The sequence below is a fragment of the Miniopterus natalensis genome, chromosome 12 (assembly GCF_054644295.1).
Source record: "Miniopterus natalensis isolate mMinNat1 chromosome 12, mMinNat1.hap1, whole genome shotgun sequence".
NCBI classification, from domain to species: Eukaryota; Metazoa; Chordata; class Mammalia; order Chiroptera; family Miniopteridae; genus Miniopterus; species Miniopterus natalensis.
This window is the reverse complement of record NC_142092.1, coordinates 35,316,444-35,333,452: the sequence shown is the minus strand read 5'-3', so window position 1 is coordinate 35,333,452 and position 17,009 is coordinate 35,316,444. Positions and strand designations below refer to the sequence as shown.

At 43.4% G+C, this 17,009-nt stretch overlaps 1 protein-coding gene across 16 annotated transcripts in view; it reads left to right on the top strand.

Moving 5' to 3' along the window:
- The window catches only part of TRPM3 (transient receptor potential cation channel subfamily M member 3), a 656,939-nt gene extending 647,267 nt beyond the window's left edge, over positions 1-9,672 (top strand). For all 16 annotated transcript variants that reach the window (XM_087823176.1, XM_087823170.1, XM_087823177.1 and 13 more), the window contains one exon: positions 8,050-9,672. In XM_087823176.1, coding sequence (XP_087679302.1) covers positions 8,050-9,502 — 1,453 coding nt within the window. In that variant the 3' untranslated portion in view covers positions 9,503-9,672. The remainder of the gene's footprint in view (positions 1-8,049) is intronic.
- The last annotated feature ends 7,337 nt before the right edge of the window (positions 9,673-17,009 follow it).

Sequence of the window (17,009 nt, the reverse complement as noted above, 5' to 3'; positions counted from 1 at the left end):
CTGGCCCTTTATTTCTTCAAAGAATACAGTCTACATAAGTAGGTGTATATGCATATGCCGTTGAGTGATTGTATCCACAGGTACTCAGCCAACATTAATAAAGTTTAAAGCCATGAATAGATTTTATACACATCTGTCATTGCAAAATAGAACATTTCATGATGATACGATGTAAAGCAATTTTCTGGCAAACTAAGAAAAGAGATGCAAATCTAAAGATCTTTCTCCTTCCGAGGCCTTGAAAAAGCTATTTATTAATGGACACATAGCCATATGGTTCCCAGAAAATTGCGCCATGCAGACACATTGCCCATTGCTCAGACATATTTCCAAAGCCTGTGTCCAGAGGCCTTTGAAATGCTTTTTGAATTCAGAAAGCCACAGATTGGGAAGAGAGAAAGGCGGGGGGGGGGAGTGTGAAGACACAAAGAAGCCTTTGCCTCTCTGGGGAACTAGCATGAGAGGTGCAGACACCGGGGTATGGGATATACCGTGACCATGTCACCAATCCCTTTTGGATGGAAACTGAAAGAAACTATAGTATCTCCACTTGATCTTCTCACCCCACACCTGCAAACACTTCCAGGAGACTCCTCCCCCATACGCTGTTCCTCTCTGGGTGGATACAGAGTCCCACCCTCCAGGAGGGTGACCAAAGTGAGCAATTCCCAGAAATCCAGGGCAGAGTGCAGGCCCACCCTCCCTGTGTCCCCTGCATTAGCTGACCTTCTGGACTAACGAGGGCCAAAAAGACCAGGACGACCTCACAACCAAGCCCAGGTGCCAGAGAAGTGAACCTAAGCCAAGGCCTTCTTCTGCTTCTGGTGCCTCTGTCTGTGTTTGGGGTCTTGTTTTTGTTGATGGTGGCTGTGGTTTTGGGTTTTTTTACATTTGTAAGTGCACCAAAGAATAACATCTTTAAGCACTAGGATTGCACAGGGCACATCAGAAATACCATGAGGTGCACAAGGGAACAGAGATGAACTAAGGGAAGATAGATCCATTTACCCATCTCCCACGTCTTCTAGGACTTCATGTCTTTTCTGAGTGGAGTGGCAGGTGAGATCACCTGTCCTATTTATATTAGATAGATGACGAGAGAGAGAGAGAGAGAGAGAGAGAGAGAGAGAGAGAGAGAGAGAGAGAGATGATAGATAGATAGATAGATAGATAGATAGATAGATAGATAGATAGATAGATGATAGATAGATGATAGATGATAGATAGATGATAGATAGATGATAGATAGATAGATAGATAGATAGATAGATAGATAGATAGATAGATAGATATGTATATACACACATTTAGATAAGTACATGTCTAACCTACATAATTTAACTGTACACATTCTATATAGTATATAGAACGTTATATCATTCTCCTGTCATGTTAGATAACCCCAATACAGAAATCTGAAGTCAGAAAAGTTAAGAGCTGGCTCTTTGCTCTACTAAAAGATTTGGGGAAAGGGTTTCTTCACATAATGAGCCCCATGTTCCTCCCCCTGCCAGTCCCTTTAAAATATAATTTACTTATACAGATTGTATTTGCATGAATCTTTCAAGAAATACAAAGATACTTCCATAATTATCCATTTAAACGCATCATTATTATATCATATTTTTGCACCCAAATGTTATGTGAAGAGCTCAATACAATATCTTGAGCTCCAGCTCATTAGCACTTTGGAGGAACTTGATTCTGAAAAATGCTTGTTGTTCCCATTTTTATGTAGTAATGAACCTGATGCATCTAAAGCAATACAATTTTAGAATATCATGATCTAATTGAGTTACCAATACCCTCTACTTTATTTCAGTCAATACCTAGCTAATGAAATTTATATTAAAATAATCAAAATTTTAACCTATTAAGCTACATTGGCAACTGCCTTCTTTCATGAGACTTTTGAGACTTTCAGCTACAGATAGCCAATCCTTGCAGTCTGTTCCGTCAAACTCCAAGCTCCTTTTCCAAGCTCAGTTCTTCGGTATGTACATACTGGGCTTTCACGGTACACCAGGCAATGTGGCAGGCCCTGAGGACCCACAAGGCAGGGCCCTGTCCTCAAGAAACACGGTGTCATTGAGCTCCAATGTACACTCAAGGCAGGAATAGCTAAAAACATCTAACCCAATGGTTCTCAGATTTTGAAGGCCTCAGAATCATCTAGAGGGCTTGTTACAACATGGGCCGCTGAGTATCCTCCCCATATACCACCATCAGGTTCTAATTCACTAATTCAGTACGTCTGGGATGGAACCTAAGAAACTGCTCCTAAGAATTTTCTAACAAGTTCCCAGGTGATGCTGATGCCGCTGGTCTATGGACCACATTTTGAGAACCACTGATGGAACCAAACAGAAAAGCTAAAAGTTCAGAGTTAGGAGAGGACAGTGTAGAAACTAAATTCTTCTCTCTCTGAAAAAAATGCTTGACGTATGTGAAGATCACTGTCATCTCCCCACTTCGCTTTGCCTTTTCCCACCTAAATATCACAAGACCCTTTAACTGCTTGTCATGCATGCAGCAGGTCTCCTACTACTCTGCTCACTTTCCCACTATGCACTTTAAATGGTCAACATGACCCCTTAATGTGGTACCTAAATGAAACTTAATTCTGTACTGTAGTTAGAGCCTAGCTTTAATTCCTTTATTCATTCCTTTACTATTTCTTTCCTTTACTACTATGTCCTGGGCCAATACTCAGAAAGTACAATAGGACAAGTCATTCTTTCCATGTTATAAGAGAAAGAACATGGTATAATGGAAATATTTTAATATTAATTTCCAGTAAACTAGCTGTGTGACCTTGAGCAGGTTACTTACTCCTCTGAACCTATGTCCCCATCTGTACAACAGAGTATTAGCACCTAACTGTAGAGTATTAAACGCTGAGATAACATATAAGATAGTATGCTTTCAATTGATGGTAGTTATTATTATGTGATCTACATATTTTATTCTGCATTACGATCATTGCAGCCAAGTCATGTCTTTGGTTCAGAGTGAACCTGTAATTAATTAAAATGAGAGCTTTTTCACACGAGCTGATTCAAATATCCTCAAACCTGTTCTTGTGAGATGATTGTTTTTAACCTAAAGTTGGGACTTAACATTCATTGCTATGAATTTTTTATAATTTTGTCCCCTTTTGACTCATTATTCCAGCACCTCAGGGACTCTGGATCCTGATCTAATCATCCAGTATATTAATTTTTCACCCTGTTCATTGCATATCATTGTTTGCTTGATAAGCATACCTGCTGTGCCTTCAACGCAATTCACCAAAATGCTCACCAGCACAGAGTAGGTGGACCAAGACAGAACCAAGACATGGCGCCACTCCAAAGAATACTTTTTATGGTGGCATCAGCCAGCCAGGTATCCACAATCCTCCAGTCAGCCAGTGTGTCAGCCTCCCAGCTGAAATCACAACGGAATTTACCACAAATGTTGTGTATCTATGGCACTCTATTAGTCCACATTATCAAAAAAGAGACAAGATTACTGTTGAGCCCAAGTAGTCTCCTATTAACAAACCCTATCTTTTTAAAGTACTCACAAGATACCATCTGCTTAATTACCTACGACTAAGCCATTCTTTAATGCTGCCTAGAATTTATGTGGAACTCCTATAATTCCTAGAATCCAGGAAAGTTGACTCTCAGGAAAACATTTTCCTATCTGCAGCCTCCTGGCATTTCTTTTTATTTCCCTTTGGTTATTAAGAGTTCCCTACATTTCCTGGTGGTCGTGGCTGGAAGTTCTTTACTGGTTCCTTCAACTCATTTAAAGCAGAATTGGCAAACTGGTGACTTGTGGGCAGCATCTGCCCACAAGGGCTATTGCGTTGGACTTGCAGTGACTATTAAAATCCACTCTGAACGCCTTTGGACTGGGCATGCGCTCTGCTGCCACAGAATCCCTGCCTCGATTCTTTCATGCCTTACCTGCTTCACCCACTTACTCAGTCTGCCCCGCCCGCAGGCGTTTAATTCTCAGGCCCCTAACTTAAAGCTTCGAGATCATCCTCACCATCACCCCACCTGTCAGGCTCCACTTGTCAGGAGAAGTTACAATTTGACTTTTCTCCTAGGCAGTGACAATTTAAGCAAACTAGGATATACATTATTCCTAGGGTCATCTTTTAATCTAAAATGATCTTTCCCGAGCCAATGGGCTTTGTATCCTTTAATCACTTCACCTAGATCCACAAAAGTGATAAACACAAGACTATTAATAGTATTGTCTACTTAGAATTTTTCAAAACAAAGAGAGACAGGGATAACTTAGGATGTATGGAATTCATAAATAATCAAAAAACAGTATAAGCCAGAAAAAGAGGAGCTTCACCCATCTCCTTGCTGGTCTTTGGTATCTCCATTGATTGAGCTGAATTTAAACTTTTCTCTCTTTTTCTTCCCAGTGTTAATGAGAAGGATAACTGGCTCAAGGGGAAGAATAGATGATCCTAAAGGACTTAAATAATTCCTAAATTAGGTACCAGTCTCTGGATAAGCAAGAATTCCTCTGGGCTGTTCTGCATCATTGGCTTTGATGTAAACCCGTTGCTCCCCACCAGAGCCCCCGTGACTGGGCTCCTGTGCTCCAGGATAGTTTTTCCCTTTTGTCCTACAGACACACTACTGCCAGCACCCCAGGCATGGCCTGCCAACCCTTTTGTTTCTTTAACCATATTTCCTTTAACCACATTTTGAGTTTATCAGAAAAGAAAATGAGTTTCTGAAAAACAACAGCCCTTAAGTTAAGAGACTGCATATTGACGCTGAAGTTTTCTGTGCCACCAGAATCTCCTTCTGAATGTCAGTCTCCTCATGCCACTGGCTAGAGGGGCTAGTGCTCTTCTGGGCAGGGTTTCTCACTAACCTATTGAGACCCTCTGATGGGCTCCTGGCTGTCGCTTTTTGGGCTCCCAGGGGCAGGAGCCACCTCACACCTTTCCAAAACCCTGTGTGTCCCTATTGTGCTTGTCTCCTGAGTCATTCTGAAATGAGCCACGCAGGGCCCGGGGATGCGAGAGAGAAAAGGAGAACCAGGAGTTGCTCCCTGACACGCAGCGTCTTCCATTCCACGGTCCTTGTTTTGTTACTTAGTCACTCCTAGTATCTGTCCGTCCTGGCTCCCTATCGATCCCTCGGTTCTTATCATTCTATCTCCGTGTTATCTCCTGCGTGGTTTGACCAGAGTCAGCTCCTAATGGTTAACAGTCCTGACCAGAAACTCCTCGTTCTTCCTCAGGCCTATTTATATCTGTGACGCATGCCCATTTATACTTAACTTCTCAAGAATTTTTTTTAAAATCAAGGGATACACTTCAGTTATGGAACAAATATCTATAAATTTGACTCTGGGAACATTTATTCTTTCATAACTCCTACATTAAACCCCTATCAGTTGCATCCATGACTTAAATGATTAAACAGTCAGGTGGTTAAACACACCCAGAATTCTGGAAGAAAATGGATGAAACAGTCCATGTGTTTTTTTCAAGTCTTATATTCCAAAGCCCCTCAGAGCCTCAGAGCCATACTTCTTCACTCTTGGGGCTCCCACTGGGGACCCCCTGTTTTCCCAGAGGAGCCCCTTCTGCCTTGCACCTCCTGTCTTCCTCCCATCTCCTGGGCTCCTTCCTCTGTGTCCCACTCACTGCCCACAACCAGGTCCTGACTCTTCTGGGGCCTCCTGTTGTGCCTTAGCTCTGTCTCTCACCTGCTAGCTTCTCAGTGTAGGATCCTGGGGCTGAAGGTAGGGAGGTGAGACATGGGGAGCAGGGTCCCCACAGTACAGAGAGATATTTCACAGTGCACAGACCAATGATCATGGGCGATAATGCTAAAAGAGCATCTTTATCTCTTTCCCTACCAACCCCGCACACACTGGGCTCCAGGACAGGAAAGGAGAAAGTGGGAGAAACTCTCTTGCCTTTTGTTACTCTGCCAACACTAAAAAGCTAGGGGCACCCAGTACCTAGAGTATCTGAAATGAAAAGTCTCATTCTACAGAAATGCATGCTCTGCCCTTCTCCTGACTTTAATGAAGAAGTATTTTACCCACTTACCCAAAGCTTATTGCATTGCAAAATATGAAACTGCAGTACTTGCAAAATCAAACTCCATCAGCTAGATGATGAAAAAGAAAATTATAAGTCTCTAAGACATGCAAACTTATTATTTTAAGTAATTTGTTTCTCAGGCTATGTTTATACCACAAAACAAAGTGCAATAGGGAAAAGTTGTATTTTTCTTCTGAAATAGCTGTGTTAGCTGGGTGAGTAGCATGGGGTTTGCCAGACGCAGACGCGGGATTTCTCAATTTCTAAGTCTTTTGAGAATACCCTGGCCATGGTGGCTGAGCGTGCCTGGCCCCCGGCGGTGCAGAGCAGGAAAGAGCCAAGGAAAAATGTCTCTAAAGCCTCAGGCTGGGCCAAGCGAAGCTGAAGCATAAAAGAGCAGAGTCAATGGAGTGAGTTGGTGGTGGGGTGGGGAGGCTTCAGAGAGAGACAGAAGTGTGCCCAAGGCAAAGGAGTCTTACACCCCCATGCTGACCAGCGGGAGAGCAGGGGTTTTTTTTGGGGGGGGGGGTTAAGTGCCCACTTCTCTCAGAGAGAAAAATCACTGCCCCTTATACCTCCCTTTGGCAATGAAATATATATTCCTCCCTAACAGAGGTGTCGCCCTTATTAACACACCACCACCACTAGCACAGCAGCTAGGGGCCCAGCTCTGACTCCCATGGCTCTTCGCACGGCGCACTCTGTAAGTGCAGGCAGGCAAGCGGTTTGCTGTGCATATTGGGAGTATTGGGAAAGTATCCTTACCCCCTCTAGAAAAGCAGAGAATTGATCTCACTCAGATTCTCCAAAAGATTTGCCTTCGGGTGTTTAAAAGTGAACATTTGAGCTCAAACCATGACTTGACTTTGGCTTGTCTTTTCCAAGTTAATTTAAGCTAGTGAAAAATGTGGCACAACTTTATTTTAAATATGTGACTTCTGTCTTTGTAAATAAATGGCCAGGTAGTTTATTAGACAGTTGAAATCAAGTTCATAACACGATTGACTTGGTGAACCTGTATTGACACCTGGCACACACTGGGCTGGCAACATGGAAATGGAAACACGAATATGAGAGATCGCGCCCTTAAGAATGTCCAGTGGGAAGAGTCAAGACACCTAGAAATAACTGTGAAATAAGACACTTGCGATCAGCTACCCAGAGAGACAGAGAGAACGAAACGAGATAATTTACTTATTGATAGGGCACTCCAGACTTCACCACAAATTACTTTATGGAATCTTGGCTAAATTTCTTGCTGTTTGTTTTTCTTTTATTATTGACAGGATTGGATTAGATTACATCAAATCAACTCCAGGTGCCTCTGGAACAGGACCATATTAATTCCTTTGGAGGCGCTAAATTCTTTTAAGAGATTATTGTGAATAACAATAAAAAAAGATTATTATGTAAATGCAAAATAAAAATAACCTCAGTCCATAAACACTGCAATAAGAATAGCTACATTCTGAAATTCTATTGCAAAACTCTGGGTAAAGTCATCAAAATGCAACATTCTCATTTGGTTGGTGACTCTGATAAACCAACACCCTAACACTTATTTAGGCCGTTAAACCCTGCCCCAAGCCACAGCTAAGCCATGGGAGTGGTATGAGGGTGGGACAACGCTCCAATAAGAACTATTCAACTTTGGTGTTTATCAAGATTGTGCATTAAATTGCTGAGGGAAAAGGGGATCAACCATTAAAAATCACTGGATTAAATAATCTCCAAAGCCTCTTCCAGCTCAAAAAGATTTGGATTCTGTGATTCTCAGTGACAGCATCATTGCCATTTTCTCCTCTCTACCCCTTCCTCAAAACCTGTAACCTCTTGGTAGGACATTTCCCTCTGGTAGGACATTGATGACCAAGGTCCAGGCATGGCTTTGACCTCTGTGCTCATGCTCCCTAAACCTCCAGCAGAGGAACCTGGCCCCTAGTGACTCTCGTTCTCTCTGCTTGGCACAGGGTGGAGAACATGTCCATGCGACTGGAGGAAGTCAACGAGAGAGAGCACTGCATGAAGGCTTCACTCCAGACCGTGGACATCCGGCTGGCGCAGCTCGAGGACCTCATCGGGCGCATGGCCACGGCCCTGGAGCGTCTGACGGGTCTGGAGCGGGCCGAGTCCAACAAAATCCGCTCTCGGACCTCCTCCGACTGCACGGACGCAGCCTACATCGTCCGCCAGAGCAGCTTCAACAGCCAGGAGGGAAACACCTTCAAGCTCCAAGAGAGTATAGACCCTGCAGGTGAGGAGACCATGTCCCCAACTTCTCCAACCCTAATGCCCCGTATGCGAAGCCATTCTTTCTATTCGGTCAATGTGAAAGACAAAGGTGGTATAGAAAAGTTGGAAAGTCTTTTTAAAGAAAGGTCCCTGAGCCTACACCGGGCTACTAGTTCCCACTCTGTAGCAAAGGAATCCAAAGCTCCTGCAGCCCCTGCAAACACCTTGGCCATTGTTCCCGATTCCAGAAGACCGTCATCATGTATAGACATCTATGTCTCTGCCATGGATGAGCTCCACTGTGACATAGAGCCCCTGGACAATTCCATGAACATCCTTGGGCTGGGCGAACCAAGCTTTTTGGCTCAAGTACCCTCCACAGCTCCTTCAAGCAGTGCCTATGCAACACTCGCACCCACGGACAGGCCTCCAAGCCAGAGCATTGAGTTCGAGGACGTCACCTCCATGGACACTAGGTCTTTTTCTTCAGACTATACCCACCTCCCGGAGTGCCAGAACCCCTGGGACGCGGACCCTCCGATGTACCACACCATCGAGCGTTCCAAAAGTAGCCGCTACCTACCCACCACGCCCTTCCTTCTAGAAGAGGCCCCCATCGTGAAGTCGCATAGCTTTATGTTTTCTCCTTCGAGGAGCTATTACGCCAACTTTGGGGTGCCCGTGAAAACAGCAGAATACACAAGTATTACGGACTGTATTGACACGCGGTGCGTCAATGCCCCCCAAGCAATTGCGGACAGAGCCACCTTCCCGGGAGGCCTCGGAGGCAAAGTGGAGGACGCATCCTGCTGCCATCCTGAGCGAGAGGCAGAGCTGAGTCACCCCAGCTCCGACACGGAGGAAAATGAATCCAAAGGCCGGCGAGCCGGCCCCGCGCTCCCCTCGCAGGAGGGCGATGACTCAGACAGGACCCTGTCCAACAACATCACGGTCCCCAAGATAGAGCGCGCCAACAGCTACTCGGCAGAGGAGCCGAGCGCGCCCCACGCGCACACCAGGAAGAGCTTCTCCATCAGCGACAAGCTCGACCGGCAGCGGGCCACCGCGAGCCTGCGGAACCCCTTCCAGAGGAGCAAGTCCTCCAAGCCGGAGGGCCGAGGGGACAGCCTGTCCATGAGGAGACTGTCCAGAGCGTCGGCGTTCCCCAGCTTTGAAAGCAAGCACAGCTAGACCTCCCGAACAAGCACTGCAGGGGCTCGAGAACCCGGCCCCGAACTCTCCCCAGACCACCTGTTCCCCCTCCTTGACACACCTGCTTTAGTCTTAGCCGAGCAGAACAAGCAATGCCTTAGGAGGTGGTAACTCGAAAGTGACTTCTGGGCCACAGATCAAGGATGCATTTGATCTGGCCCAGTGCCAAACACTGGGGACATGCCCCGTGCGCACTTGATGGGTAGGGAGGGGAAAGAGGGAGAAGAAGGGTTGCGATGAATGTGTATCGCTAGTCACTTCGGAAAGCCTTGAGCTCTGGGAATGAAGGGGCTTCTCGAATTCTCCATGCCGGGAGGCGTTCTTTCCGTTTCTGACCATTGTCGAGAGTTTTAGGATGCAGGGCTAAATTGGAAAATAAAATAAAATAAAGTAGCCAGCATACAGATGAGATATTCTAAACTTCAATTCTGTTTTCTTTTCGCATTGGCTCCATCACTGGTGACTGATGAAGAGCACCCTTTCTATTCAGTGTAAGCCGGCAGCAAGCAGTCCTACCTAACGTCCCACATCCTTCTCATGCCAACACTTCTGTAATTGATCATTATAAAGAAAAACAAGGTAACAGTCCTAGTTCACCTGTCTCTTGTATATTCACTTCTGGTGCCACAACTGTTTATCTTTTCTGAAGAAAATAAGGGAAAAGAAATGCCTTTTTGTATTGCAAGAGAAATAAGAGAAGAATTGATGTTAAAAACAGATGTCAAGTGGCCTATTATAGACAGTGGGCATTTGGGTATAGTTGAGCAAGCTCAGGATGAATGTAACTAAATAACTTTATATTTTTAAATTTATTTTGTATCTCACCTGTCATCAATGAATTCGCTCACTGAATATATAATAGTGAACTAACAAAAAACATAGTGGGCAGAACTCACCTAAAATTGCCATATGGGATATTGCTGTATTCTCCCCCTTCATGTTGTGTGTTATGCTGCTGTGTGACTTTCATCGTTTGCATGACTCCACCATGTCTTCTGAACACCTCCAAGATGAAACTGCCAATTTTTCACACCATGCATCACATGACCATTTTATATGTGAATATTTGGTGGATATTTTCATATCTAGAGTTTTGCCATTCAGTCTGAGCTCAGCATAAATTTAATCGGAGTTTTTCAAGGGCTGGTATCTTTTTTATGGAAATGTTCCAAAGCACTTTTTAAGGAAGTCTCAAAACCATAAATAACCTTCGAATTGACTAGGAGTTTGGTATCAACCCAAAGCCATCAGTTATAGGCACGCCATGAATATTTTTCTTACATCCAGAGCTATAAAAAAGATACAGTAGACTCAAATAGAAAGCAGATAAACCATGTAAAGAGTTCTATAGCATATGCTGCTTATATACATATATATGCATTTACACAGAGAGACATGCTATATATAGTATATAAACAAGGATATAGAGCTTTCTTAAGATGCTTGGACTTTTCTATCACCTTGAGGTACAACCAGAATTTTTAATATCCAAGGAATTTCATTGAAAGAATTCATTATATTTTGACAGATATTGACATTATGATATTTTAAATCCCTATAACCTTAACTTTTTCTTGTACCAAGCTAGAGTTGTCAAAATGACTTGCTCCTGCCCTCTGCCCCCTGTCCCCCCCCCTTTTTTTTGGTCCATAAGCAGTCACCATTATGCCATCTCATTTAGTCTGGTTTCTCCTGCACAAAGTGATTACAGCAAGTACAATCTGAGCAGACACAATTTAACCCAGAATAGTATTGTGGGTTCTAGAATACAGGAATACACGCTTCTAGATCAGAATCTGGATTTGAGGTGGGATAATGAAATTTTGATCCTCAAATCTTTGGATTTCTATTTGGATCGCTGATTTTGAAAAAGAATAAAGTCTTGAAGGAAAATGACTTTATGTTCCCGGCCCCAAACAAAACCTGGTTCTTTTGTTTAGTTGTAGTTGTGAACTCCAAATTTTCTCATTATGTGAAATCAAGGAAATATGAGGACAAAGCCTCTAGCCCTTACCTTTTTTTTTAAAACCTCTGAATAAGCTTTTTGTCTGTAAGAATAGTGATGAGGCCACATATAAAGAATTAAGGAATTCCTTTTTCACTCCTTAGTATTTAGGTGAATCAGAAACAAGCAACCAGAATCCTTTGTATATAATTGCTCTAAGAAATACTTTTATATTTTTGGAACCCAAGTTGACTATTTCCCCCTCAGCAAACATGCATTTGGTCTGAGAATAAATAAATCAGTTGCCCTTAAACTTCCCAGAGTCATGAATCTTTATGAGGATCTGATGAAAGCTCTGGGCCCTCTCCCCTCAAAAAAAAAAAAGTATAGACATGGAAAGTTGCAATATAACTTTAAAGGGTTCCTGTAACCCTGGTTCCATATTGACTGATAATGAGACAGAGGAACCATGTTTGTTCATAATCAATATGGTTGTAAGAGGCACTTTACATTTTGAGACCAATTCTCTGTGATTCTCAGGAAGGCCAAGTCTTGACACCAGAGTTAGAACCAAGATTTCGTTATTTTTGTTCCTTAGATTTGATTTTGCTAGTTTGATGTGCTTACATCCTAGCATAGGGATGATTTTAAGTGTGGAGCACACTCACAAAGCCAGAAGACTCTCCGAGAGAGTCTGTAGAGGAATCCAAGAAGGGGGTGAAACCATTACTCTTTGGCCACAGAGTAATCAGGACAGCACAGCACCTCCAGGGCCTTATTCTGGACCAGAGTGAAAGTGAGAAAAAGAAATTATGAGCCCGGGTGTTTCCATTCATTGCATTTTCTGGAGAGAACAGAACAAGACCTGGGAAACAGAGTACTTAACAGTCCTGACCTTGGGACTACCTGGTTTTTTTGTGACGCATGAAAATAGTTATTGCATCTTTTGTAATGTGTGTGAAATATAAAAGCCAAATTTAAATGACTTCAGACACAAATTGTGTAACTTTCATGAGCCATTTCTTTCCTATACGTATACATGTGTTATGTTTCAATCCATTTCTTTCTGTTGCTGGATCCTTTGCACGCCGACATGGCATCGATTCTGTGGTCTTTAGTCGGTTTGTGTGCAGCTCATTATTTGGCCATGTCCCTGACCGAGGGGATGTTAATTACCTGTCTCTGTGAATTAAGCAGCTCACGAGCAGCAAGTTATTGAGGAACATTAAGTCATAGAGAACTCAAGGAAGTAATAGCTTTGGTTTAATCATCTGCTTCTGAGGTGCCAATTTTTATATACTGCTATATGTAATGATGTATTCTAAATTGCTTGGTCCTTTTGGAAGAAGAAAAAAAAAGGATGTTTTATGAAAATGACCGTGGAAATTTCTTGATTAACTAACATACCTTATGTTTATAGTTAGAAACACCCTCCTTAATGGATTTGAATGAGGAGCTGGAAAGATTGAGGATAATTGTCATGGCTAGTTGGTGTATTTCTCCGAGCCAGACGGTGTGTTAGCGGTCAGAATGCAGCACTTTACAGAACTGGATTTAAGTCTAGGTTTCTAAGTCTAACATATTATTTAGCACTTTGAAAGTTCCCCCTTGAAAATATATATATATATAAGAATAATCAAATGAGAAGAAATGTACTTGTAAAAACACAGAATGTGTTTCTTCTGAATGTTTCGAATGTATTCTAAGAGATGGTTTCTATAGATAATATTATGGTAGATAACTGGATAGTACATTTATTCCACTTCCTGAGGCTGTACAGTCTAATCTTCCGGAATGTTTGGGCTGTTTAACTTCTCTAATGATAATAAATATTATCCAGTCATCCATCATGCTATATCTATAGGCTATACCATTCAGTGTATTGGGCAATGCTGTATTATAAAATACATGTAAACATGTATGTAACCTGTGTTTAACCCAGCATAGTTGTAGCATGTGGTTGTATTAATGAACGTTACAGGACAGCTTTATAATCATTTACAAATCTGTAACATTCAATAAAGAAGCACATGTTGCAAGGATTAATCATGTCCCCAATTCCATGTTATTTAGCATCCTCGTGCAATGGGCACTTTTGTTCCTGATCTGCTTTATGTTTCCCACGCTCCTGTAAACCACTGTAATATATTTATATAAGCTGATGTACAGCCTCTCACCAGCCCTGCGAGTTGTGGTAGGCACGTTGTGATTTTGTGAAAGACAAACTGGCATGTTATGCAAAAGACTATCTGACAAATGAACTTAAAATAATATTTTAAGTTCCAGTTTCATTAGCTGTTTGTTTACACCTGCTGACCCAGTGTGGAAGCAGTGTACAGTATTTTATAAATACGCTCATTTAGTAGCACTACTATGTTTCTAGATAAAGTGATGCTAATGTATAGATGGTAATATACTTGTTCTAGATATTGCATTATAACTCACTCTTCTTTAACAATAGCAATGTGACTTAAATGAAGTAATCCCGCTCCAAACCCAGTCTTAATTTTGTGGCAACAGAATGCATGCACTGCTTTATGCGTTTCTTTTGACTTTTAAAGGCACATTTTACTCCTGCCTGCTGTGACACTGAAACCAGTTAGGAACTCACTCAAATTGTTGGGCTTCTTACACTGTTTGGAAATTATGTTCAAGTTTTAAAAATTAAAAACAAAAAAAGTAACCAAGGGTTTTTTAAATCTTTTTTTTTTAAGCTCTGAACAAATAACATAAAATAAAATATTAACAACAGGGTGTATAGCTATGGGACCTGCAGGTGGCTAGCCAACACCACTTGGGTTTACAGAGGTCTAGGTGTTGGTGCATCTGTGATATATGAAAGACATATTTCTGATTCTTTAGGGCCACTGGGTACAAATTGCCAAACCAGAGGTGAGAGTGAGAAGTCCATTGATGACAGTGCAGAAATCCACAGATTAGTACGAATGAGTGGTCCGGTGATATAATATATGACTTCCCTCTTACCTGGTGGCTTTTCTCTTGTGGGTGAGCCTGCCTGGGGCAGGCGAGAGATGGATGACTGGGAGTCTGACTGAGCACTGGGTGACTCTGAAGAGTTTGACCTTTAAAGAAATCACCATTTCATTATTAGAAGCCATTCAACATCTGGAAAAGAGAAGAGCCGATCTGCAGAGTCTTATAAATGACTGCTTCTCAAACGAGTGGAGAAAACTTTCTCTCAGCTTGCACTGGCCTAAGCTTTCTCTTCTTTTTACATCTCAGTCTCTCGCTCAGATTAGAGTCTGGTTCTGATGTAAGGAAAACAAGATTTTTTTCCCCCTTCCTTTTTTTTTTTTAAATTCATTTGAGAAGGCAGTTGTGTTGCTTTTATCTGACGAATCCCTTGCACTGATCGCTGCGAATGAAATCAAGACGTGACAATTTCTACAAGTTGCCCCAGGATTCCAGTGGCCGAGTGATCTCCGTGGCAGTAAGAGTGAAGTGAAAGCCCCCAGCCCCCTACCTTGCCTTCAGGCCGCTGCCTGTTGCCCAGTGTTAGGAAAAGAACCCATCCATAGGCTTTCTGAAGAGTGTCCACACCATCCTGGACCCCGGCCTTGCTCTGGCAGAGGCAGGCTGCCGAGAGCTGGGGGACACAGTGGGAGCTCAGCCTCGCTCCTGGGGAGCAATCTTCTCACCCCTTTGACTTCCTTCCTTTCTCTCAGCCCAGCACGAGATGCTGTTTTGGCCACACAGCAGACCCTGGCTCCCACCACCTCAGTACCCCATGGCCTGGCACCGTGCGCTGGAACAGCGGCTGCTTTCAAAAGGCCCCCCATTCAGACTTTGTTCCGGCCCTGATCTTCCCACACCCAGCCTGGCTGGTGTTTGTATCAGCTGCATCCAGTTCTTTGCGTGTCTGAATCCCAGAAGGATCCTTCAGGCCTCCACCCCAGCTTCCCACATGTCATCAGAACGGGCCGCCTGCATCTAGCCCGTGGGCTCGCAAACAAACAGGGGAGGGGCTGGGTGCGGGGCCCACGGGCGTGATCCGATCGGACGGTGAGAGGCTACAGGGAGAAGCAGGGTCTACAGGGCGTGAGAGCCCGAGTCCCACTGCAGAGGCGTCACACTCAGCTTTGTGACACCGTGCCAGCCGAGCCCATGTACCTGCCCGCAGCCTTCAGTCTCGAAGGCAATCGCTTGGGACCTCTGATTTAGGGCCAGCCGGGGTCAGGTGCTTGATTCCAACTCAGAGAGTGTATGCACGAAACGCTGAGAACCGGGGGAGAAAGGAACTCCCCCTATTCAGGGGCACCCCGCTCTCCTGAATGATATAGGCCACGTCGTTCTGGACCCGAACGCGGGGTCTTTGTGAGGGATTCAGAAGGAGGGTAGCACAGCATCGTGTCAGGCTCGTCTGCCTCCTGTCACCACAGCGTCCGACCTGAGTCTGTGCTGCTCCTGCTGTGCACACAGCGCGCAGTGACTGTGCTCACTGCCCTTTCATAACGTAGGACTTAGGCTCTCGTTTGTAAATGTTCTAACCACAGTTTGTAAGGGGGGAGATTGTTGAAATATCATTTTTAAATGAATTCCTATAAATAAAACAATTTTGAAATTGGGTTTGTTAAACATATATACATCTTTTCTTCCCTTATGTATGGACAAGCAGCGGTTTGCCTATCTATTGACATTATAAATATATATAAATTCTTAGAGGAATTGTTCTTTTTTAAAGGTCCATTATTGGATTCACAATGCACTTTGAGCTTGTTTGTTTAGATATGTAATTCGAAGCAGAAGTTGGCGGATACCACAGGAAAAACTTTCTGAAATTTCTGTAACACGTGTTTTGCAATAAAAAGAGAAACTTCAGTAGTTCAAAATATGACTTGGACTTCCTCGTGCATTTATTTGCCACCATTTGATCTCTACCATCCTCATGCCAAGAACTGTTGGGGCCCCATAAATAGAGATTGTGAACTAATGGCCTATGGGTCGTATCTAGCCAGCAGAGAAAGGGCGCTGGTGGGCAGCACAGTGTTTTTTAAATATGTGAAAGATTTTGCCCTGGCCTGTGTGGTTCAGTGGTTAGAGCGTCAGCCCATGCACCGAAGGGTTGCAGGTTCAATTTCCAGCCAAGGGCACGTACCTGGGCTGCAGGTCGATCCCAGGCCTGGGTCAAGGTTCTTTAGGAGGCAACTCATCAGTGTGTGTCTCTCTCACATTGATGTCTCTCTCTCTTTCTCTCTCTCTCTTCCTTCCCACTCCCTCTCTCCTTTCCACCCTCTCTAAAAATCAATGAAAAAATATCCTCAGGTGAGGATTAACAAAAAACAAAAAACAAAACAAAAATAATTGGAAGATTTAAAAATGGATAGATTTTCTATGTAATTCCATGTTTCTGGCTTCTCTTGAAAAACCTGAAGATCTGGTAACATGAGACTTGTATTCCCACAGAACAATAATCACCTCATTCATGGTATCTTGGCTGCCTTTTTATAAGGAGCATGTGCTCTCTGGTATGCCACAGTCCCCACCACTCCCTTCTGTCTCTACATATGGTCTCTTCACTCA